Source organism: Meleagris gallopavo, chromosome 1 (genome assembly GCF_905368555.1).
Source record: "Meleagris gallopavo chromosome 1, MGAL_WU_HG_1.1, whole genome shotgun sequence".
Lineage (NCBI taxonomy): Eukaryota > Metazoa > Chordata > Aves > Galliformes > Phasianidae > Meleagris > Meleagris gallopavo.
Genome location: NC_139404.1, coordinates 188,036,013 through 188,062,101, shown reverse-complemented (window position 1 = coordinate 188,062,101; position 26,089 = coordinate 188,036,013). Strand labels below are relative to the sequence as shown.

The 26,089-nt window shown below is 37.9% G+C and overlaps 1 protein-coding gene across 3 annotated transcripts in view; it reads left to right on the top strand.

Moving 5' to 3' along the window:
* Window positions 1-26,089, top strand: part of PICALM (phosphatidylinositol binding clathrin assembly protein) — a 63,511-nt gene that overhangs the window by 12,870 nt on the left and 24,552 nt on the right. For all 3 annotated transcript variants that reach the window (XM_010706175.4, XM_010706176.4, XM_010706174.4), the window contains exons 2-11: window positions 12,767-12,909; window positions 15,468-15,543; window positions 16,745-16,847; window positions 18,661-18,754; window positions 19,263-19,374; window positions 20,604-20,710; window positions 21,735-21,776; window positions 22,472-22,557; window positions 23,756-23,879; window positions 24,238-24,374. In XM_010706175.4, coding sequence (XP_010704477.2) covers window positions 12,767-12,909; window positions 15,468-15,543; window positions 16,745-16,847; window positions 18,661-18,754; window positions 19,263-19,374; window positions 20,604-20,710; window positions 21,735-21,776; window positions 22,472-22,557; window positions 23,756-23,879; window positions 24,238-24,374 — 1,024 coding nt within the window. The remainder of the gene's footprint in view (window positions 1-12,766; window positions 12,910-15,467; window positions 15,544-16,744; window positions 16,848-18,660; window positions 18,755-19,262; window positions 19,375-20,603; window positions 20,711-21,734; window positions 21,777-22,471; window positions 22,558-23,755; window positions 23,880-24,237; window positions 24,375-26,089) is intronic.

Sequence of the window (26,089 nt, the reverse complement as noted above, 5' to 3'; positions counted from 1 at the left end):
TTGCATCCAACCACTATGTGTAACCATCCATGCTATTCATGATATACTGTATGCTTAAATACTTACTTCAATATCAAATATGATGGCTGTAGATCACAATCAAAGCTTGCCCATCCCAAAGATCTCTTCAGACAGCAGGCCTAATGTATTCTCAGCCAGCACTGCTCAGGCAGAGCACTGACTCTGTACCTGAAGAAGTGGATGCGTCCTCAAGTGTTCAAAGCTCTGTGCTCTGGAAATACTTAATGTTGAACAAATAACTGTTTGTGATTTTGATTCATTGAAATGATCACATGTTCAGTGAAAAAGGAGTATTTTCTTCTTCCTTGCTTTTAAAAATACCATTGGGTTAAATGCTCAGTGCAGATGTTCTGCTTATGCAGCCGTTGTCATGTGAGTTGGCAAATGCAGGCAGTTTTCATCTTGTAATCAAGAATCACCTTTAGAGAATGTTCTGTAGGCTCATTATTAGCATTTTTCTAAAGATAAGATCAAGGCTCTGCGTTTGGAGATGCTTCCAATAGGGATAATATACCAGTGTTTGGTATGGGAAACAAACAGTTGTTTTGGACTAATTTGGGGATAACATACTTTTTTAAAAGTACAAGATTAATGTGGAGCAGAAGTGTTTTAGCAGGTCTTGGATATTTCTCTGCCCGTGGGTTCTCAGGAAGTAGTTGAGCTGTATTTTTTAAAGCAAGAACTTGAGGCTTTATCCTTATAGAGAGTAATGCAGTACTGGTGGGACTTTCAGTGTCTGCAGTGGTAATGAACGCTGCAACAGGAAAAAAAAACTTGGTTATCAGAGATACTGGTACTGAAGTGTTATTTGGGGGGAAGGGGCGAAGGGAGGAACCTTACCTAAGAAGCAAATCTTAGACGTTCATTTATTTCTTATGAACTTCATAATTCACACACTAAAATGATACACTAAGAAATCTCCAATTGAAAAAAAAAAAAAAAAAAAAAAAAGCAAAAACCCCCTAGTGGAAATGTAGCTTACTCTGTCAAACCAGTTTTTTTTTTTTTTTTGTCTTCAGAAAAGTGTGGAATGCAAATGGTTTTTCATCTAAGGAAACCTTTGCTAATATGCTGCATTCACTCCAGAGATCAATATCCAAAACTGTGTTGGGGGATACTTCAGTATGCTAGTTGAAATCAGATTGGCAGGAGCTGGTAAACATCTTCTGAAATTAAATTTTTGATTCTGGCTCAAGTAATCTCTTAAATCTTTGGCAGCTCTCCCTGTGACAATGTGAATACTTAAGGACAGCAGACAAAAATGAATTGTAAGGAGAGGAAAGGACCTGGAAAATTAATCGTCAGAAAGCTGACTATCTCGTAGATACTTTTATATTGACTTTCACTTAGATTGCTGGTTCTCTCTCATGACAAAAATTGATCTTGATGGGGGCAGGTTAAAAGAATTTCTTGGCATTTCTTCTGCATGATTGTCTCAGAAACAAAATAGTCAGAGAACTGCTTTGAAATACAGGGTTTGTCATCAAATTGGAAGATAGCTAGAATGGAGAATATGTCCTTACTGGGTTTTTACTGATAATTTTTGTTAATAACTGCTATGTTGGAACATAGCATGGAAAGTAAGCAAGCATTCCTATTCTAAATGGGTAAAGAAGATGCTAAAGCTGAGTATGAAATAAGGAATATCTGGCAGTGCAGGAGCACTACAAGAATTTTTGGCTTATTTTATTTTCAGTGTAAAACACTGGTGTTAGGCTGCAGTAAATATGGGGTATCCTTCTGTATTGATATTGAGGAATGAATATAGCATGGAACAGCATCTTCCTTTCTCCTTGGCGCTGGGAGTCTTTGTTGGTGTGCTGTATTTGTGGGGGGAAAGTGAAACTGAGGGAATCCAGAGGAGATCGGCTGGAAAGATGACTGGAAGAGTTTAGGGAGCACTGAAAGAAAAATGTTTATTAATAAAAAGGGTGACAGAAAATAGTGTTGGTGGAAGGACTGGTCCCCTTCCCTTTTTCCTCTTATTCTTCTCCCTTTTGCATGCAGTTGTCTTTTCTTCTGTAGACACTCGTGCTGATTTTCATCTTCTGTATGCAGCTACTCTTCTGGGAGAGTGGGGAAAACCATGTGGGGTGGTGTTTTTTCCCCACTTGGGTTTGTTTTTTCTGTTTTTGGAGAAATTAATATCATTCAAAGAGAAGTATGTCAGTGCTGCCATAGAAAAGAAGTTTTTTTTACAGTAAAGGTATTGAAGCAGTGGAACAGTTGCTTGAAGAGCTAGTGGATGTCCTATCCCTGGAGACATTCAAAGTCAGTGTAGGTGGGGCTCTGAGCAACTTGATCAAGCTGTAGGTGTCCCTGTTCGTTGCAGGGACTTGGAGTGGTTGATCTTTAAGGGTTCCTTCCAACTCAAATGATTCTGTGGCAAGTGATAGAAGCGTGTGGCTGTTGGCAAGAACAGGGATGAGCTCACCTTGTCTCATGTCAGTGAGCTGCCTCACGAATACATATCCTACAAATAAGTATCCATCAAGTTGCATGGGGGGAGATTCAGGTTGGATATTAAGAAAATTTCCTCTCAAAGTGTTGCAGCCAAGGGAGGTGGTGGAGTCACCATTCCTGGTGTTGTTCCCAAAACATTTAGATGTTGTATACTAAGGGACTTGGCTTGGGGAAATATTGGTGGTAGTTTGGTCTGGGTGATCTTAGAGGTCTCTTCTAATCTTGGTGATTCTGTGATCCTGTTTCTGAGGTGAAGCAGGGGGATTGCATGTTAAGTGAGGCTCTTTCCAAACCTTACTCTTTGGTTTGATGAGGGTTCACGTGGAATAGGTTGAGCCCAGGTTATGGGTGAGTTTTTATAATTAAAAAAAAAAAAGTGAGTGTGTGAAATATTACAGGAAGGGAGTTATAGTGTTATTTAAGGCTCACTCTTTCTTCATTGCTTTTCCTAACCTGTTCTTCCCAAGTTGTGTTGTGCTCACCACCACTTTAAAAAAGACCCTTCGCTTACCTGAAGTGTAAATCAAGAATCAAGATGTAAGTAAGTTAAACTGTGGTTTGTATTCAACTTGCAGAGTAAAAATATTGTGAGAATGGAGGAAGGAGTTAGCTCGTAGCAGTAGCTATCTAGTTCAAATCTGTTCCCTTGTAGTCTGTTCAACTGTGAGCTTCATAGCCTTTTCCTTTTGTAAAAAAAAAAAAAAAAGTGAATTCATAAAACTGATCAAAACTTGTTGAGTTGGAATTTAGAAAACATTCAGTGTTAACCTTAGTCTGATGAAGGTATTCAGAATTTGAGGGTAGGTACTGATAAGGGGTGCAGTGATCTGTTACGTCTTCTGAAATTGTCTGCAAACATAACTTAGATCTGTGATTTTCTGCAATGTTTGTAACTGTGGGGAACTTTGAATATTAACCATTAGAAATGTTGGATCAAAATGAGTATTTGGTACCTCCTTGTACATGAGAATTAAGACAACGAATAAAAACACAACACAACAGCAAATTGAAAACCTGTTCCCTGTTTTTCCAATTGTTTCATGAGCTGTTTCCTTCATTTTAGCTTTTTTCCCCCCCATAATTTCACTTATGGAAGCTTTGTTTTCTGGTTTAAACTCCTCATCCTGCTCAGAGAAGTCCCTGTTGAAGTAGTTATCCAGCTGAACCCATTTGAGCTACTCTATTTTCACACAAAGTATCTTGATCAGTTTTTACAGTGCTCAAATTTGAGAAGTGAGGCTTTGTCAAGAAGTTGCCATAGGAGTAAATCTAGACAGTGAAACATCCTGCAGCAGTAATGCTGAGTTCATGGGATTACTGACAGGGACTCAGAAAAAGTTTCCAAGAACTGTAGTTAGAAATCACTGTTCTAGCTATGGGAGAGAATACTTCAATCATATTTGAACTGAAAGCAATAAAAAGCTTGATGAAATGAAATGATAAATTGTTGGCTGTAAAACAAGTTAGTCTACATTATGTTAAACCTGCCTTCAGCTTCTTTTATTCTGCCTATCTATTATAAATGAGATTAATCTCATTCCTTGTGAAATGTGGAGAGCCCTGAACAAAGTCGTTCTTCTCAGATGTCTGTAATTCTTCCACCAATAGTTTCCTGAATTGGTGTCTCTTATGCCTAGAAAAAGCATTATATGCAGAGGAAGAATTGCCAGCTGCAGTTCTTATTGCTATGAGAAACATGTAGTGTAATTTCCTTATCTCCCAGTTGAGGGGAGTTGGATGAAGCCTCTGGGAAATGCACTGTAGAAGACTTCATCTAGTAAAGCAGTTGGGTACACGTAGGTTTCTTCCTATTCTAAGTTAACCTTAAGCTTATATAAAATACTGTTTGAGGCATATTTTGTTTTAAATGCAAAAGCAGATATTTTCTGGTAATGGTGAAGATAACAGAATATTCTTTCAGCTCTTGGATGTATGCAAGTTACATATTATCCTTCTGGCAGATAAAAATCTCACTGGCTCAGGCTAAAACCCAACATCTTTCTATTGTGATGACTTAAGTATGTCATTTGGGCTTTTTGTTTTTATGAAGGCTTCATCTACAGTTACCAAATGTTTCTTTTTGAGGAAGAAATCAAGAAATTGTCAGTAGTGCATGCTTGAATTAATTCCCACTCAACCTTATTTTTGATTGTTTTTAGACAAATTGGATTTCCAGTGAAAATTACTTATATCCAGGAACTCTAATAATATTTTCTGTAATAACATCTATAAAGAGTTGGGAAATTAATTAGAAATTTATTGTATGTACACATAAAGTTAAAGACATGAATTGGAATGCATAGAATCGGGTTTGAATATGGCAGAGTAGATATTAATGATCAGCTAACTTCTGTATTTTGGTCTTGGTTTGGGATTTCCTCTGTGTAATGTCCAAAATCCCTTCATGGCACAATTAAATCCTCTGATGCTCAAGTGCTGAAGAGTAGTATGTGTTAAATGCTGTTAAAATGTTTTCTAGGTGTTATGTGTGAGTTTTCCTGCTGGCACTGCTATGCATTTATTAGTGGAGCCTTTTTGAGTTCTTTATTCATTTTGTGTCTTAATTTTTGGAAAATACTTTCTTGCAACTGCATAAACTGAGAATTAATATTAAGAAATCTGTGAGTATTTTAGAAGGGTGGGGATGGTGTTCATAATCTAGAATAGAGGTTGTCATCAGCAGGTGCTGGATGACGTAGTTCTGAACTTTTATGTTACCCTTCACACAAAGTATTCAGGTTAAAAGGTATCTTTCAGATCAGGAAATGACAACAACTGATCTATGGAAAACCTTGCTGCTGCTGCAGTCTGTGACTAAATTCATTTTCTGTTTCATTCCAGATCTGCTGCCAAATGCTACGTTGTTATAACTGGAGTGTTTGGTTCATTTTTACTCTGCTAGGAGGAGGATGTGAGAGCGGTGTTTAAAATTGACATTGGTATAGAGATCGTGTTGGCTGCTCAGAGGTGACCTTTGGAGTGTTAATCCTAAGCACAGAAAATTAGTTTAGATTAGTGAAAGTAAATTGAATTTTAGAACACATTAGCACTTCAGCTGTATTCTTAATACAATCAAAGGAAATACTTATTTTGTCCAGTGACAAACTTCCTAGCACTGTAAATCCAATCATTTCAGATTAAAGACCACTTAGAGGTAGATTTGCTGACTTCTGATGTTTTGATTTCTTTTGCAAAATTCTTAGAAAGTTGGCACAATTAGCTTCTGCAGTGTTGTGTGATGTCTTAAGGGAAGGAATTGCATCTGCTGAAATTCTCATTCAGCCCTTGGTAACTCACTAGCTCTGAAACCATTTAATAGATGTTTATATTGAACATTGCTGACCAAATGATAGAACTCTTCAAATCTCTGTTTCTGAGATGAAATATTTGAGTAGAGTGAGGAGTATTACTGTAAGAAGATGAGACTTTAACACAGGGGCAAGGATTATAGCTTGGGAGTTAAAAGAACAAAGATCAAGACTGCTAGTGAAAGCAATTGAACGCATGTCCTATGAGCATTGGTTTGTACTCTGCTGTTTCAACTGTTGAGCTTAGTAAAGATGCCAGATTTTTTCCCTTCTGCATATCACATTCACAGCTGTAATACAGTGGAAGTGTTTTAGCTTTGAATGTTTTGTCCTGAATGAATGTTCAGGATGAGAGGTAATGACTTTAAGTCATGCCAGGGGAGGTTCAGGTTGGCTATTAGGAAAAATTCTCAGAAAGAATGGGAAAGTATTGGCACAGGCTGCCCAGGAAGATGCTGGACTCACTGTCTTAGAGGTGCTGAAGGAGCATGGAGGTATGGCACTGAAGGATGTGGTTAGTGGGCATGGTGGGGATTTATTGATGGGGAAAAAAAAAATATATGGTATTTATGGCTTCACTATTGTTTTGGCTTCGGGTATGAATTTATGAATTAGGTAAACTTGAACTGAAGCATAGCTGGCTTGTTCTTTGGATCTCTCAATATGTATTCAAATTCTAATTGCCTTTCCTACTCGTAGGACAAGTTGAAGTGTTGAGGCCAATGGAAAAAACTCTGACACTTTCATAGTTTTCTGGATAATGCCACTTTTTCCTGATGTACTAAAACTTCTGCTAGTTTCCATTTTAGAATATTTTAACTCTGAAGTGTAGGGAATTAAGAATTCTTAGTGCAAATTTTAATGTGTGATAGCATGCTTTTTCATTGTAGTGTTTCCCTTGTTTGATCACTGAGTTTTTCTGCAATAAAGAAGCATGTGAAGTCTGGAAAGTATATAGTCTGTTCAGAATGACCTTTAAACTTTGACAATACCTCATTGTAGGATGTAGTATGTAGTGTGTATGTCTGCTCGGAGGTGATGACTCAAAGAAATGAGATATTTGATTAGCAGGGTGGTACTTAAACTATTAATAAATCAGAAAACAGAACTTAGCTGTGTGTGTGTTTATGGAAGATCACAAAATAGATGAGAAAAAATGAGAGACTTCTGTTGGGCCTGAAGAAAGTAGGTGCATATATGAATATATAAGCACAGGTGATGATGTAGACCCCATTAACAAGTATACCCCATTAGCACCTATGTCTTTCCTGTGTTGCTTTTTTGGTAGCTGGAGAGGAATTAGGTGTTTAATGTGATGTAGGTATCCTTGCCTGTCTTGAATCATGCTTTGTACTCCTTGTGGATAGTAGTTAAAAGATACAGAAAGGCATTTTTTATCATTAAGATGCCCATTGCCATACTTGATCTTGTAATTGTGATGCTGTGTTTGTGACTCTGGTTTCTGTGATGAGTGGCTGACAAACGCAGCCTGGACTACAGTGAACTGTATTGAGGAACACTGAAATCTCACAGCAGTGATACCTGTAATGGGGAGAAAAGAAAATGCAACTGCTAAGCATTGCTGCTTTTACATACTGAATGGATTCTGTGGGAAAATTAGATCCTTTGAATGGGAGCAGTGGTCAGCTGAACTGCTTGTTTTGTGGAACTCTTTCAGAGCTGTATTTTATAGCAGGCTTTTAAAAAATAAATGTGTTGGGCTCATTCCTCCAATGCAAACCACTTGAATATCTAGCAGGACCTGTTACCTGTATTTTTTCCTAATTGTGGTCTGAACATGAGCTGCTCTCCAGGACTGCAGTACCTGTTTCCTACATGTTTTCCAGTCGTCTTCATAAAACTGCACTATCTACATTACACATCAAGATCAAAATGCTCTCACTCTGAAATATTTTGATCCTACTTCAGATGAAATTTAGGCAATCTGGACAAATATTGCTGTATTTTCCCTTTCATTAACAGTGGAATAATGAGCTCCTTCATTGCAATCTGGAAACGTCGTTGCTCATTCTGATGTTGCTTACAAAGTGACTTCCCCATAAAGTGTTAAAAATGTTGCTTTGGAGCAGTTTGGTCTGGGTGAGTTTGTTGCTGAGTTTGGACCAGAGTAGACTTTGGTTTTTCAGTTGTCTTAGCAAACATGAATTCATATTCAATGAACCATAGATGCAAGTCAGCAAGTAACTGTTGATCAAATAGGGCATTTTCAAGCTTTTTTGTGTTTAGTGTTTAACCAAAGCTTATTATTTTAGGGACTGAATGAATTTTATGTGTCTGAGGATATCTAAGTGTAGATTCTGTCTTCTTTCATAGGATTTTAATTTACCTTCTTCTCCCACTTAGCGTCTTTTCTTAACTGAAGAATGCAGTGTGTTTAACTCTTGGCACTGTGTGCATACTAATGTTGATCGATCAGTATTTCAATTAGCAGCATATGGGATGGGTATGGTAAGATGCAAGAAAAACAAAGCGAAGCACGTTGGAGAATATAACTGGCTGTGTGCTTACTCCACATAGCATCTTTGGTGTAATAATAGATGAAAAAGCAGTGGTTACAAAAATAGGAATTTGTCACAGTTGCTTGACCTACTTTGAAGGGCTCAGTTTCTGACCTAGAAGATCCAATTCTTCGAAATATTTCCAGGTTGGTATTTTAGAGTAGAAACGTTAAAAATGAGAGGTACATCTTTGTGTACACACAGTGGTTGAGTTTGTAATTTTGACTTACATTCAGTTTACTTGACAGGTTTCTGCAGATGATGGTCTGAGTTAGCAAAGTCTGTTTTCAAGGCAAATTTTAATTAATTGATAAATTAATGAAGGTAAGATTCCCCAAATAAATTCATACAAACGGGTTAACTGTGTGAGAAAACAAATGAGTTAGTTATAATTCTGTCTTGGGGGATGCTCAGGGTAGGATGGGGTTCTGCATCAGGTCAGGTCACAAGCACATGCTGTAATCACACCTCTTCTCTGGGATAACGAGTAGCTGATGCCTCTGCTGCTGTATTGCCAAGCTTGACTGCCTTGGCTTTGCTGTTGGTTGGGAACCCTGTGATTGCATATAGGGTTTTGCTAATCCACATCTACACACCTGGTGAAAGTGCTGTATGAAATCAACTTCATAGGAGCTGTTGTGTGTACAGGTAGCTTCTTGTTTCTTGCATGTGAATCTTCAGCCTTCTTGTACTTTTCATCTTTATGCTTCTCTGACCTGACGCCTATCAATTCTATAATATTTTAGGGGAAAAAAAACAAACAGTGAATCACTTGGTACTGTCCTGTAATGAAGCCTGAACAGTTGTAAAGGTTGTAGATATCTTGCTTCAGAGAGCAAATAACTTCTTTCTTTCACCTGGAATGACCTATGGTATGATAGGTCATACCTGCATGCTTTGTGCTAGGCAACTTCAGTGGGTTTAAGTAATAGAATTGCTTAGGTGCAGGTGTAATGGCACATCTTTTGGTGCTTCTAGAAAGTTTGTAGACCAGGCGCTTGTCATGATTCCCTGCAAAGATTTCCTTTTTTAGAGGGGAAAGGCATAAAATCTAAAAACTGAATTAGCGTAAGTAATCTAGCAGTGAAGATTTTAGTTAATGTAACAAAAAAAATTGAATATCTTATATTTAAAAAAGACTACAACTGTTTTACAGGAAAGTTGTGTAATTTCAAAACCTTTGCTGAAACTTGGCACTTGAATTAATATAGATAGGTGAAATAGAATTCTTCAAACTGTATCACCTCACAGATCTAAGGCCTTGAAACTTTTTAGAAATTTTCATTCATGCTGGACTATAGTTTTGTAAGTTACTTCTGTGTGTCCATTTTCTCATTCTGTTTCCATACACAGGGCATTAAGTCATTAATTGGTTTAGGTAGTGAGGGACCTCAGAGTCTACTGACCCTTCTTGACCAGGGTACCCAGGAAAAGATCTACTTTCTTATGGATTCCAGTGCCTGACCACTTTCATTTAAGATCCTTTTTCCTATGAGAATTTCCCTCGCTGCAATGTCAGCTGCTTATCATGCTTCTGTTAACCACACAAAAATGTCCAACTGAAAGTAATGTTTATACTTCCTCCCACCTCCCTCTGTCTTCTGCTGATGGAATAAGCCCACATCCTTCAACTCTGGCTGTCCTGCTGAACTTTGGGCTGTCTCCACCTCCACCCATTGATATGGCTGTACATTAATTGCTGTTTAAAGCTTTCCCCCCATGCAAGTGTCCCACCCAGCAGCAAGCTTAAGGTAAAGTTCCTGTTGCTTCCTGCTGCTTTCTTTGAAACTTTGGAAGTGCCTTATCCCCAGGTAGTACTGGTTTTATTGTATAGTACTGCTCATAACACACCCAGTAACTAGCAGCCATGAGCTAGTAGTGTGATGGGTAGGGTGTGAAATCAGGTTGTATCAAGTGTACAGTGTTGAAAATCATTGTTTGTGCCTCTCCATTATTGATGGGATAGGGTGAAGAACAACACCACACCGTGAGGCTGTTCCTGAAAAGCCAGCCCAGCAGTGTGGATTGCAGGCTGCTGTATTCCCTTCTGCTATATCTGTACTGTGCTTCTTATGCCATGGTTAGCATAAAAATGCCTGATCTCATTGAGGCCTAACTGTACAAGTATTTCTGTACCAAATCAGCATTATTCATGCAAATACTTTCAAAGAAGCTTTTAGGCTTGTTTCAGAAGAGTTACATCAATGATAAAGGCACTTGAGGGTATCAGGATGTACCAGACTGCTAAGCATATGTGCTGATGAAAAGCATCTTCCACATAAAACTTCCATGCATCTGTTCAACCTGCCTTTTGTACAGAAAGAAACTTTTCATTTTGCTGGACTAATTTTGTAGTAATATGCGTTTTGTATCAATTCTTCCCCTTGTTTGCATTTGCAAATTTATTTCCTTCCATTCAAGGCTAGACTTGCCTATTTACTTCTGTTCTTGGCCATTTTCTCCCAGTTGGCTGATATTTCTTCTTCCTAATGTGCCTTCCCCTCTTCCCCCACTCACCAAGTTCATTCACATGCTTTTCACACAAGCATTCATCAATGCTGTGAGGGATGCTTTTCTGCTGCTGTCACAAAGGCTGTTTTCTTTTACATGCAGCGACAGATATCAAGACATGATTTGAAAGCTGTTTTCTTTAAAAACACTTGTACCAGTGTAAAATATCCTCTAGAACGGATGTAATTGTTTAGCAGTCCAAGGTAGTGGATTTAAGTGATACCTCTTTATGACTGACTATATGGCAAATGTTGTGTTTAGGAATAAAGTCCTCACTTTCTAACTTGCATTGTACTCTTAGGCAGCAGTGTGTGTCTTGATGTACTGTGATGCATACCTTTATATTTAATGTGTATTTCTGTCAGATAGCCTTGCACAAAACTTCTTACTTTATTCCTTAGGTGGCAAAAATCAAGAAGCTTCAGGGCTTGGTTTTAATGGCCAGCTCAGAACATAACTATTGCTGAGCAATATCCTCACCTTGTCTTAACACCTAAAGTCATCATCCAATAATAGATAACCATGCCTTAAAAGTGAGGTCATGAATGCCTGTAGTCATCTGTTTTACTTGTAGATCAAGGAATGGCTAATCTCTCCATCTCACATTTTGAATGTGGAAATCATTTCCTGCTTGCTTCCTTTTAATTATTAAACTTGTAAATACCAGCTTTTTCAGTTCTGACTCTACTAGTTCAGAGTTTACAGTAGGTGTGTGTTACCTGCTTCTTGTGTCTGAAGAAAGTCCTGCCTGACTTCAGTCACTCATGATAAGAGTTTATTTATAGCAGAATAGAAAACTTCCATCTTCAAAGATTGTTTGCGTTCGGAATTAACTGTAATCATCAGGATCTGCTTAAAATCTTAGTAAATCACAGATAGGACTTCAGTCTTGATCCATATTGAAGTATGGCCATTGGGAAGGCTTTGAGTCTGAGCGAAAATAACTGCTTTATATGTGGGGTGGTAATAACAGTGAAATGTCATCAGTGCTTCTGTTGAAGGAAGTAAAAACTTAGTGCTACCAATCTGTGTTGTATCAGAGTTGAATGTAAATAGTTGTTTCTGCTTTTGTTTCTGTAGCATTGTGATCTGAAGTCTTCATTCATCAGCATTTGAAACCAAGTTAATGGATTATTCCTTAGTATTACTGGCTACATTATAAGCTGGCTCTGCCTGGTGACACATTTTTGACACTAACAGATCTAAGAGATGAGAAGGATTACTTATTTGAACAACTATATCAGGATTCACTAGATCTTGTTTAACAGAAATTCATACAGAACGACAACTGGATAGCTCTGTTTCAGCTACTCAGCCTTGGTTGTTTTGCTTTGCTCCTAACCATGTTTCTAGTTGCAGCCAACTTAGTTTTAGGTAAATGAATCTGTCAGCCTCTGCACTGTAGCTAGAGGCTCATTCTTAAACTTCACGTTTCCTCTGCTGCTCTTTTGGAGGTGTTAATTGCATTGTATCAAGACTGAGTAATCTTTCAATTTATTAGTCACATTGAACCAACGGCTAGAGGGGTTCATTGGTCCATTGAAAAGCCGGAAATGGGAGGTTTCATGTGTTACAATTAATTCCAGTCTTCCAGCAAGACTTCATTAAATAGTAACAAGTAAGAGCTCTATTGCTCTTTAAAGTGTTAGATAACTTGAAGCTGGGAGTTATTAGTCAGAGGTAGCATAAATTATTCTGATGCTTCTCTTCCAGGACCTTGTAAGGCAACTGCAGAAACAATTAAGGACCTGGGATCTTGGCAGCAGGAAGAGTCATATTTGTGTTAATGAGGTTCTAGTTGACTGCTTTTCAGATATTTTTTTTTCTTGGAAAGACATTCAGTTTTCATAGAAAATACTACTTTATAAAGTTAACACGGTGTTTTTTGTATTTCACTGCTTTTTCTTTCTTAGAACTTACAGAATTTTTATTATTGCATTGCAGATTTAATCCAGTGCACAAATGAGATGAATGTGAACATCCCACAGCTGGCAGACAGTTTGTTTGAAAGAACTACCAACAGTAGCTGGGTGGTGGTCTTCAAATCTCTCATCACAACCCATCATCTAATGGTGTATGGAAATGAGGTAATGCAGGAAAATATTTTGTCTGAGAATGGTTAAAGCACTTTGTTTCTATAAATGTCAGCTAAATCCTTTCACTAATTATTTATTTATTATGAGGAGTTATAAGATATGGTTTAGTAGCTTGTGGTAGCAGTGATAATGGGAGGATGGTTGGACTAGATGATCTTGTAGGTCCTTTCCAACCTTATGATTCTATGATTATTTTTGCCAAAAATTGCGTGAACTTGGGCAGAATATTACATTTATCTACTTAGTTTTTCTATTTCAAAGTTTGTAATGCTTGAATCAAAACTGTATGTTGACTGCTGGAGGTACTTTTTCCTTGGCAGTGTTATTTTAATTACTGAAAATTCAAGGTAACTGATTGTGACCATCGCCACTCGCCTTCTGCAGCAAAGGGAGAATGCGTGCCTGTGGCTTTGAGTGTGGATAGACCAGTAATATTGCATACTGTAGCACAATTAAATGAGTAAAACACCAATTCAAACAGAAAGCAATAAGCTTGTTTTGCTTCACAGTTTGAGTTCTTGTGGGGCCTTACTTCTTAAAATGCCGAGCACAGCAGCTGCTTGGATTTCCCACATCTCAAAAAAATTATTTATCAGGCTTTAATAGAACCATTGTAAGCATTGGTTGGTATTGCAAACAGTCAGTATAGTGTAGTGTATATGAACTTGGGAGTTAAGGGGTTGCTTTAAGAATTTACAAGCACTACTTTGTAGTGAAGACAAAATAATATTGTACTCTGCTCTTGAGGCCCCATCTGGAGTACTGTGTCCAGGTCTGGAGCCTCCAGTACAAGAAAGACAGCTTTTAGAGAGGGTCCAGAGGAGAGCCACAAAGATGATCAGGGGACTGGAGCACCTCCCCTATGAAGACAGGCTGAGGGAGCTGGGCTTGTTCAGCCTGGAGAAAAGAAGGCTGCAGGGTGACCTTACTGCAGCCTTTCAGTACCTAAAGGGAGCCTACAAACAGGAGGGGAATCAACTCTTTGAAAGGGTAGATAACAGCAGAACAAGGGGAAATGTTTTTAAGTTGAAGAAGGGAAGATCTAGTTGGATGTCAGGGGGAAATCCTTTACAGAGGAGTGGTGAGGTGCTGGAACAGCTGCCAGAGAGGTTGTGGATGCCCCGTCCCTGGAGGTGTTCAAGGCCAGATTGGATGGGCAGCTTGGTCTAGTATGAAATGTGGAGGTTGGTGACCCTGCATGTGGCAGGGGGGTTGGAGCTTCATGATCCTTGAGGTCCGCTCCAACTCTGGCCATTCTGTGGTTCTGTAAAATATGTATATGCACGCTCAGAGGTTTCTCTTGCAGATTGGCTGCAGTGTTTCTGGTCTTGGTGAAATGCACTGAATCTATCCTTTGAAGCTAAGTAAGCCACAAGAGGGCAAACTTCTCATGTTGACATTAAGCATCATTGTGGGGCTAATTGGCACTTTCCAAAATAGTCTCTGTGGTTCTGCTGTGCTTGCTTTTGGAGTCTTACGTTTCATGCTGATACCAATATGATTCACAATAATTTAAGGCGCCATCGTCTGAAATACTTGCCATGTCAAGAATAAAACTGACAAATAAACTTTGATTGCCAGATCTATTGCAGAAGTAACAATGCTAAGAGTGCTTCTTGAAAAGAAATATTTTACAGCTAGAAATAGCACTTGGACAGAAAACAAAACATGGAAATCAAGTTTCATGATTGAAACTCCAGTGGAGAGTTGGAGATATCTAGAAGATCATAAAGAATCCATAAATTGCTCTATAAAAAAATTAGGAAGCATTTGATCTTTCAGCTTTTACTTAATTGCTTTGTCAGAGTACTGACTGCATTAGTCTTCTCTAGTCTTTTTTTCTGTTTATGCTAATGAAAATAATTTAGGACACATTATATTAATCAGAACTATTTTTCTTCTGTCAAAATGTTATCATGAGTGAATGGTTGTCTGGTTTACATTTGTAGCCATGCTCTAGAGAGTGCTTCATAAGACAAAATGATTTTTCCTACTGACTTAAATCTGCTGCCAGCAACCTGAAAGGTCTTTTAAAAGATGTCACATCATTCATTTTGTGAAACAGTTCAGAACTACGTTGAACTAATTTGAGGTATGCTAAGCATGGTGCTGTGATGTTAATGCTTTTTATGGATTCTTATGTTTATTTAATGCTTAGACCATAAGCAAGTGAACCTTTGTCTCCTGATTTGGTGCTTAAGCTAAGTACTATTTAACCATGTGCTGAGTGAAATTACACGACAGTTTGAAATGAAATAAACTGTCAAAAAGGGAACTGGTGAAACAATTGTGAGCATGTAGAATGTTGATGTATTTGATGGGGAATTTTTTTTTAGAAGTTTCTGATACATCATGCTGGCTTAAATGAAGTCTTTCAGGCTTAGTATTACAGTTAACTGTGAGTTTTTTTGATAGTTTGCAGACCAGAAATAAATGCTAAAGCCTAAAAGCTGAATTTTATGTATTGCACCATGAGAGCTTCTGTTATTACCTCAGTTCCAATTTGGGGTCAGTGTGGTAAAAGAATTCTAATTGTTCTTTTCATCTAGCGCTTTATCCAGTATCTGGCGTCCAGAAACACGTTGTTTAATTTGAGCAACTTCCTAGACAAAAGTGGATTGCAAGGTAAGGTATCATTTTTGTTAAACAGCAGTAGTGTAATAGTGTGCTGGCAAATACAACTCCGTAATTTTGATGGAACTTGGCACTGAAGAAGTAATTATTGTGTATTTTAGCTCAGAGTGCTTTTTTTTTTAAATTTAGAGTGCTGCTATATAGAAGTTGTGTGCTGGAGGAGTTTGCTTTGGAAATCTTCTCTAAGAAAACTTCCTTAGTTACATAGATCCAAGTTGGTATTCCTGTGATTTCTGAAAACAGTTCTCTATTTGAAGGGATATATTTTGATGATTAAATTTCAGAATCTGTCATAATTGCATGCAGTGTATGAGTGAAATGCACAAACAAAACAGATGTATTTCAGAATTGTTCAAAGTGTCTTACTCATCTTTGAGACTAATTCTATAGGTAAATAAGGTTTTACTGCATTCGGTTCAACTACAGCTCAGTGCAGTTCTGATAATGCATGTCATTGCCTATCTGTTTTTTTTCTGAGAGTTTTCTTCCTTCTGCATTGCTTTTTGTATAGCTGGCTATAATTTTTCTGCGGGTGTTCTAACCCAGGTGTACTGGGTGGTTGCCTGGGGACAGCAGCCTTTTAGTGGCAGCCCAAGGTCTGCTCAATTGAATAATTTTAATGGTTTACATGCTGAATACAATGACATATACTGTTGTTGGTAACATAGGGCAAGCTAACCATACAAATCCAGGTAAAAATAGAATGATGCTGTCTTTGGTGTCTTGCACTTTGAGAGTAAGTGAATTGAGAGAACTGGGCTTGTTCAGCTTGGAGAAGAGAAGGCTCTGGGGAGACCTCATTGTGGTCTTCCAGTACTTGAAGGGAGCGTATAAGCATAACAGGAGGGGGAATGGCTGTTTATGTGGGTGTATAGTAATAGGACAAGGGGGAATGGTTTTAAAGTGAAATGGGGAGGTTTAGGTTAGATATTAGAAGGAAGTTTTTCACTCAGAGGGTGGTGACACACTGGAACGGGTTGCCCAAAGAGGTTGTGGATGCCCCATCCCTGAAGGCATTCAAGGCCAGGCTGGATGTGGCTCTGGGCAGCCTGGTCTGGTGATTGGTGACCCTGCCCATGGCATTGGGGTTGAAACTAGATGATCATTGTATAATTCAGGCCATTGTGTAATTCTGTAATTCTATGACTGATAAGTAATAAGCTTGTGAAACATCTTTTAAACTGTTTTTTAGGCTATGACATGTCAACGTTTATCAGGCGGTATAGCAGGTACCTGAATGAAAAGGCGGTTTCCTACAGACAGGTGGCTTTTGACTTCACAAAAGTAAAAAGAGGGTAAGAACTGATTTTATTTTTAATTACCTAGTGTTTTTTGTCATCCTTTTGTAATTGAAGTGGGAAACATCAGTTTTGGTTACATGTCAGTGCTATGTGCTCAAGAAAATATTAGTGAAGTTATCTAGTAGCATCTGGTTTTCTCACTTATGTATGTCCCAGGACACACAAAGGAGCAGAATATTTTCCTTGGGTGACTGTAATGTTGCTTGTTGTAAACTTTGAGTTTAATGTATAGAAATGGAAGAAGTATGCATCAAACATATCAGTACTGAATGCCATGAGAGAAACTAGTCTCTTGAGACTAGGTACACATTTTATGTGTAAAATCACAGTGCAGCGCACAGTAACCCAGGTAATGTGTGTGCCACTGATTAGGAAATGTCCTTCATCACGAGTGCCAGAGAAGGTGGACAAGGATAGAAAGATTTTCAGCCATCACCAGTACTTTCTCTGTACACAGCTGTTTTTAAGTTTAAAAACAGTTTTACATTAGAGCATCCTTTGTCATTCACAGACAGTGTAGCAACTTACTGTTGCTGAAACTTTAGCACCCACAGGAATCCAATTTAGAACTGTTAAGTTGGGCATTAACCATAGTAGTGGACTGCATAGTGCTCCCTTGCAACACCATCCAAATCCCATAGGCCTCATTGTTAAAACAGGCTCTGCAGAATCAACCTGTGATGATAATCCCCATATTCCTGTTAATCTTTTTGCATTAGGTGATGATGGAAGTCCCAATGACACAAACTCTTAGTCATTCCCACACTCCAAGTCTGTGTGTGGTCTGGTGGCTGCAGGTGCAGCAGATGCACTAGATACACCAGAGGTGCACAGTTCTTTTGTAGTCAGATTTTAAGCCTACAGCAGTGTGTGCCTGAGGGTTCTTCCAGGAACTGCACAAACAACTGCTTTGGGGCAGCAGTCTGTTGGTTCCACACCTCGGCTTTTGTTAGGGCTCTGCACACATGCCCTGTCACACGAAGCTTATTGCAGTTGCTGTTGGCTGTCAGGAGGGAGAATAATTCTGGAGGATAAAGCTGAAAAGAGCCAGCTCTCTGCTGCCTTCCAGTTTGGAGAGCAGCCATGGCCTTTTCTGTGCAGATGCACTGGGAGACTTGCACTTCCAGGAAACCTTTGGTTTGCTCTGTGCATGCAGATGAACTATAAGGCTGCCTGATTTGTCTTACAGCAGTTGTTTGTTGTCACTGAGGTGATTTAATCTCTTTCTTGGTTTTGCTTTTTTTATATTTTTATTAGTCCTTCAATGCATTTTTTAAAGTCTAGCAAAGTAAGTCTAGTCTGGTCAATTAATAAATGACCAGATATTGATAGTTTGCCATTAAAAGCAAGTCTCTTGTAGTCTTTGCAATTCTTCTAGAAAAGCATGAAATCACAATATCTTGTTTGTTTTTCTTTCTCTTTGCTTTCATTTGAAAATGATCTAGGCTGACATGAAATAATAACCAGATGATTAGAAAAAGCATAGATAAAAACAAACTTCAGGAAAAAAAAAACTTCATTGTATTTGTTGGGTTTTTTTTACTTGATGTAACATAACTGAGATTTCTTAAATATCACTTTCATTCCCTGAGTAATTTGTCTTTGAACAAAACATGATTCCAAAACTATTGCTCTTGTAACACTGCAGTTATTGTATTGTCTAGACAGCATTCTTAAATGTCGAATACCTGCTTTGTATGACCACACAAATTTAAGTATTTTCACTGACCTGCTTTATTTTCTATATTCTGTTTCTCAGTAATTGCCTTCAAAATTCACTTGAACTTCCTTTTGTTTTGCTCGATAGGGCTGATGGAGTAATGAGAACAATGAACACAGAAAAACTCCTAAAAACTGTACCAATTATACAGAACCAAATGGATGCACTTCTTGACTTCAATGTAAGTTTAGCAGTGTGTACAACAAATGCAATATGTTTGATGTGCAAAAACTGTAAAATATGCTAAGGTTCAAGGACTTGAACTTGCTTCTATGTTCTTCCTTTGTGTCTGTGTTTCGTGTAGAGCCTGAAGAGCAAAATACATTTTGTTCATAGATGATATCTCAAGAAAGCAGGAAAAAAAAATGATGCTCAGTGCAATAAAATCCTTTGTCTTTAAGTGTTATTAATCACGTGCATTATGTAATACTTGTTTGTACATGTGAAAGTCGATTATTTCTTCTCTGTCTTTTTTGCTACAGTAGTTAACATTAATATTAGTTAACAAAAACGGTTGCCAAAAGGATAGAGTTTTTCTGCTGAGAAATGCGTTGTTGATTTACTCTTCTGCTTATCTTCTATTACTGGCCGATGAGAGCATGATTTTGGATAGAGTACTGAAGTTCAACTCTAAGTTTTCCAGTAAGGGATTGATTCAGTCAAATTAACTTTTTTTCTGATCTTTCTAGGTCAATAGCAATGAACTTACAAATGGTGTAATTAATGCTGCCTTCATGCTTCTCTTCAAAGATGCCATTAGACTGTTTGCGGCATATAACGAAGGGATTATTAACCTCTTGGGTAAATAAAACTGCTTTCTGCAATGCTTAATTCTGGGGAGGGAGCTCAGTAAACCACTGCAAATATCTGCTCTTTGTAAAGAAATTGAAATTGTTATTGTAAAACACCAAAATATTACAGATTTCCCCAAGTCCAATATAGGGATCAGTAAGTTTCTGAAAGCTAAGTCAATTTGAGATTTTTTTATTTTTATTTTTTTGCAATATTGCTTTCTTTGTCTCATCCTACTTGGCAAAAACAATCAATGACTTTTCTTTAAGAAACACGATCCTATTTTGTTTATTTCTAAATGCAGTAGGTTATCATCAGTTACAAACTTGCAGTCACGGTATTACTGATTGCTTGGCTTCTGAAGCTTTAGTGTTGGTTGTTTGTAATAATTTGTTGGCTTATATTTCTAGAGAGTGTCATGTATTTAGGGGGAATTGATTTTCCACTTCAGATTCTTTCAGTTGCATGCACTGGAAAGTACAAGGGAGCCTGTCTAGGAATAATTAAGTTCACAGTAGTGTGCTTGTTCTTGAATTCCGTGATTGAATCTAACTATCTGATTGCTGTCACATTGCTTGCAAAATGGAAAGTAAAACCCAGAATTAGCCAATGAAGGATAGTCAAGCTCTCAGTCTTGAGTCACGGACTGGTTCTTTTCTCTTAGTAATAAGACTTGCATACAGTTGCTTTCATTCATGTTTTGACTGAAGCTCAATATAGAAACAAGCCTGAAAGCACTATTTCAAGAAGGCGGGGTGGAACCCTCCACTTCCAGCACCAGTATTTTGCAATCTGTTGCATGCCACTGTTGTAGGCAGTGCTATAAAAAAAAAAAAGGCATCAGTCTTACAGAAAATACCAACATCTTGCCTGATAACTGGCTGTTGGTATAGAGTAGATTGTGATTGTCATACCACGAAATTGCCTCTTTTTTCCCACAAGAAAGGAGACCTATTCTTAGACCTGACTATCCTCTTCAGGGTACTTATGAATGTGGGAGATCTAGTACCTACCAGGTAAGGTGAAACTGCATGCAGATGATCATTAGTTCATGTTCAGTGGAGCTTTTGTCATTTGGTATGAGTTAGGCACAGTGACTTCTGCAGTTAACATGGTGAAACAAATCTGCAGGCATTTTCTGTTTGCCTCATTTTGTATGCTTCTACTTTGAAATATGCACGGGAACACTGCAGGCTATGTGATTCCTTATTTAATGTGCATGCTCTTCCTGCTTTTAGAAAAGTACTTTGATATGAAAAAGAACCAGTGCAAAGAAGGCCTTGATATATATAAGAAGTTCCTCACTAGAATGACACGGATTTCAGAGTTCCTCAAAGTTGCAGAGGTAAACCATGTTCAGCCAAACTTCACCCTCTATTTCACAGAGCTGATTTTTTTTCATAAACCAAATACTGCTTCCTTTCAGGTGAATTTCATTCCTGTCTGTCTCTGTCCTTGTGATTAGATCACTGGAGGACTGTGTTGGAAAAACCTCACTGCAGAGTACTTGCAGATCTGCACATTCTCCTTAAGCAAAAGATAAATTAGTTTTTTTAAAACTTCATTTCTTGATATTGGTAGTAGTCTTTGGTCTACTGCTTTCTATATACTCTAGTTTGCAATCCATGATTCTGTCAAGTTTCAAATGAAATAAGTTTAACAAATAAGAAATAGTGATGTGTAAGTGTGTTTTAGTTATCTCCTGTAGTTATTTAACTCATAGAAGAAAAATCAGTTACCTTGTAAAATGTTTTTTAATGTCATCTGGCGCATTCTGAAGCGTTGTTGAATTAAGAAATCTCTCATTTCTGACATACTTCTGCTGTTGCTTTTCTTTACTATTCCTAATTTTTCAGAAGGTAAGCTGTAAAACTTTACATTTGTCCTTTCAGTTGGTAAGAATATGAAACTTCCTACTGTAAGAGTATGTACATCCTGCTGCAGACCATTGTTTGATGTACACTTTAGAAGACAGCAATAGCTTTTAAGGAAAGCTGCTAAAACCTTTGAAGGTGCTTTATTTTAGCAATTACATATCTGTATCAGTAGATCTCAGAGCTTGCCCTGTAATTTATGGGACAGGCAAGGTCTCCAGCCTTACAATTCTGGAATGCTTGATTCTCGTTCAGCTTTGTTTCCAAGGCTATGTGTGTAAAAATGTCTCCAACACACCTACTTTGAAAGTGTGTACGTTAAACAAAAGACTATACTAATTACAACCAACAGTTACAGAATTCAGTTTATCGAGATTTAAACTGTATATGGAGTTAGGCTTTTTATTTGACCACAATTTAATGTTCTTTGCTTTTTGAGCATCACTGCCTTTACTAAATGCAAACAGGTTCTAAAGCTTATTTGTTTTATTACAGCAAGTTGGAATTGACAGAGGAGACATACCAGATCTTTCCCAGGTAGATAAACCTATTATGTATTTGTCATTACATGTCAGTTTTGATATTGCATAATCAGAAAGACTTGGCATTATAGGATTCACTTATGCTTTCCTCTGTATGTTGTCACCAAGTTATTTCGAAGTTTATGATTAAATCCAACCCCTGTCAGAGCCTGGCTTTCATTTCCAATGATGTTATTGTAAAATGTTAGAGGTCACTTATTTCATACTCTAATTGAGTTTTGTGACAATATAATTTCCATCATGCTTGAAAACACAATTTGTTTTTGCAAGTTCACATAATGAAGCTTTTGTGATGTTATATAGGTACAGTTTTTACCAAGCTTCCTTTGGCTACAAGCCTCTAGAAATCATTTCTGAAGGTTTGCAGAATGTGCACATAGAGAAGGACTTGGGGTACAATTTCCTTAGTCTCTAGAAACACTGGCTACTTCTGATACGTTTGCTGTTTCCTAGCTGTTAATTTTAACATCTCTTGACACATTTCAGTACTCGTGAATCATTTTACACAGAGTGAAAGCAGTCATGAGAAAACCTCAGGTTATACTTAAAATAATTAAATATCTATTGGATACCAAGATGTGATATAAGTATTTAGAGTAGTACTAGTCCTTACAATTGTATTCTCTGTAAGTCTTAACTACTGACATGCTTTACCTTAGAGTTTTTTTCCTGTCTTTTCCCTTTTCATAGGCACCAAGTAGCCTTCTTGATGCTTTGGAGCAACACTTAGCTTCTCTAGAAGGAAAGAAAATCAAAGATTCTACAGCTGCAAGCAGGTGCTTATGTTCTTATCCTATACAGTTAAAAAAAAAAAAAACACCTTGAAGCCAATGTTAAATTCATTATTTTGAGATTAGATTATAAAAATAAAGTTTGCGTAGGTTTTGTTGAAGTGAAGGCTGCATTTGTAACAATAGAAGAGGGAGTTACATGTCTTGCTGAGTACTTCAGACAATTTCTTCCAGATCAACAGAAATAGAATCTGAAGAGCTGCAAAGATTTGCTGTAGAATCCCTCATCCAGTAGTTCAACTTCTCACATCTAATCTTGAACTTCTGAAGAGAAGCAGTTTTTTTAATTTACTGCCCATAAATCTTTATTTTCTGTTAATAATTAGACTTCTGTAAGATAAGCAGCATTTATCTGTGAATGTCCTTAGACTCTTACATCTCAATTGTAATCCTTTGTCAGAAGCAAGAAAATGTTTCCAGAAGTCCTTAAATTAAAAATGGTTGCTTAAAGTAATTGGAGATTAAGGCATTCACTGGTTCGCAAACGCTTGCTAAAACTCGAGTACAATCTAGAGAAATCCTTTAGGCAAATAACTTCATTATGTTTAAATAAAAGAAGCTTAGTACTGGGGGATGAAGGGAGAAGTCACGCGAAATTAGATAGCATTTCTTTATTGCATGCCCAGACAATAATAGAGTAATATTTTACATGTTCTTCAGCACTGGCATTGGTGAGGTTACTGTATTTTAGAAGTGAAGTATTTGAATTAATCTTTTTTGCACATTCTTAAGTTTGATGATGGATGTCTTTGTGATATAGGTTGCATTGACAATTTCTTAACTAAATCTGTTAAGTTGGTCAACAGTTTGAATTTGGGTCTACGTTGTCAGAAATTCTTGTGTATCAACACAATGCAAGTTTACTCTTTTCTTGTTAGCCTAAGATAAAAGCTTCAGGCATCAATTTCTGTGATGGAGTTCGAAGGGGAAACTTAAGAGATTGAAACCCAAAGCTCAGCATACAGGAGTGAATGATATCTCTTTGTGGTATTTTTGTTTTGTGCTTCATGTAGCGCATCTGAGGGAAACTCATCACTTTGTGTTGTATGGTGACATAACCAGTCCCTTAAAGAATTCAAAAGGAAACTCAGCAGGAGGGTGGATACAGGCAAAGTGTTCTTCACATGTTCCTATCACGTGTCACCTATTAACAGCCTGATTTACTCTCGTCCAATTACTTCAGGGCTACCACCCTTTCCAATGCAGTTTCTTCCCTTGCAAGCACTGGCCTGTCTCTCACAAAAGTTGATGAAAGGGAAAAACAAGCTGCATTAGAGGAAGAACAGGCTCGCTTGAAAGCTTTAAAGGTAGGCATCAGAAATTTTTAACTCAAAACACTTTTTCTGTGCTCTTATTGATAGTTTTATTAAGGCTCTTGTAGGAGCAGAGCAAGAAGCCAAAGTTATACTGAATATGTGCTACTGTCAAAGTGCTGTGGAGGTAAAATCATACATACATATACCACGCAACTTGTGAAGGGTTTGTGAAGTAATGTTTCTGAAGGATTTGTGGCAGCAGTGTCTCCAGTAATTATCTTGTTTAACAAACAGATACTTTACCGTGTGAAATAATTAAAAATAAATATTTAAGTTTTGTTTTACTTGCCTCCAAACTGATATACACAAATGTTTCTGGATTTCTTATGCCAGCTCACTTTTCCAACAGGAGCAACGTCTAAAAGAACTTGCAAAGAAACCTCATACCTCTTTAACAACTGCAGCTTCTCCTGTGTCAACAGCAGCAGGAAGCATAATGACTACACCAGCCATTGATATTTTTTCTACTCCTAGCTCTTCAAACAGGTATGTCTCAGTACTGTTGCTTCACTGTGAGTTGGGGTGCAACCAGAGTATCATCTCAATTTCTGCAGAGGGTACATTGGAGGAGGTTGTTTGGGTGTGGAGTTCATTAGGGATGTGAAAAGAAATGTTCTGTGTGAAGTGGGTAGGAAAATAACCTGTTGCTGTTGGGAGGGGGCAAAAAAAGCAGTGTAATAAGTCTGTCTTCATCTTCTATTTGCAGAATAGTTTCTAATGAAATGCTTACAGACCTTGTAGCTGTTGATAGGCTAGCCAGGCAGCTGGAACTGTAAAAATGCACATGCCGTGCCCCTGAAGAACCTTACAGGTTCATTCATGAAAAGTCAAATAATTCAGTATGGGAGGTCTTAATATTGCAGAACTTGATGTTGGATTTCTAGATATTTGAAAGTTGAGTGGTAACAAATAGTCTGCTAGCCTTTCAGTAGAAGGATAGCCTGAAAACAGGGTTGGAAGGAAAAGAAGCAGGTTCTGCAGTCTTGAGTTGTATCTGGAACATCTGTCTGCAAGAACTTGCGGAGACAGTGTAAGAGAATTTACTGCACACTAATCCTGATTATAGACTAGCAGGAACAGTACGCATAAAGGTGTGAGCTTCATTCTATAAATACTTGTCAAATAAGATGGTAGCAGAGAGCGCAGTGCTTCCAGTACTTCCATGAGTACAAGAGAAGAAAATAGCTCACCAAAGGCATATTTTGCTTTGGATTTGATCATAGAATCATAAAATGCCTTGGATTGAAAGAAGTCTTAAGACTATCCAGCTCCAATCCCGTGCTGCTATGGGCGGGGTTGCCACCCACCAGGACTCCATCTCACCTGGCCTTGAACACCTCCAGCACGTCCAGTTTCTTCTTTGGGCAACTTGTACCAATGCCATGCCACCCTCTCTATGAAATTTTTTTTCCTAAACTAATCTGTCTCCCCTATTTTAGTTTAAAACATTCCCCTTGTCCTGTCATTATGGGACCACTTAAACAGGCTGTTTCCTCCCTGTTTTTAAGCTCCCTTCAGGTACTGGAAGGCCACAACGAGGCTTTCCTGGAACATTCTTTCCTCCAGCCTGAACAAATCCAGGTCCCTCAGCCTTTCTTTACAAGAGAGGTGCTCCAGCCCTCTGATATTTCTGTGGCCCTCTGGACTTTATTTAGCAGCTCCACATCTTTCTTGCACTGGCAGCCCTAGATCTGGATCCAGTACTCCAGATGGGTCCTCATGAGAGTGGAGCAGGGAGGCCAGTCACCTCCCTCATCCTTCTGGCCACCCTTCTTTTGATGCAACCCAGCAGGTTGGCCTTTGGGACTGCAATCACACACTGCTGACTCATGGATCGTAAACCTAAAGACGGATTATTTATTTCCTTTAGAATTGTGCAAGAATCTACTTATCCCTTTTTATTTCTTGCTGTTGTTTAAAAGCAGTTAGTACTTGTACAGCCATCCTTCCCAATAAAAAAAACTATTGTAGGAAGTTACTTTACATCTTTTATGAAGAAAATAGCTGAATCATGTGTAAGGAGTTAGAGAATCTGTCAGTGTTGATAATTGAAAAGCTTCTTTGAAATTTGTTTAAATAGCTTAGAGACTGAAATATTTGAAGTAGCAGTATGCATTGAACTAGAAACTTTGAATGCCTGATCTTCCTTCTTACAAGGTCTGAAACAAAAACATTTGATTAAAGCTTCTTCAAATGGCTAG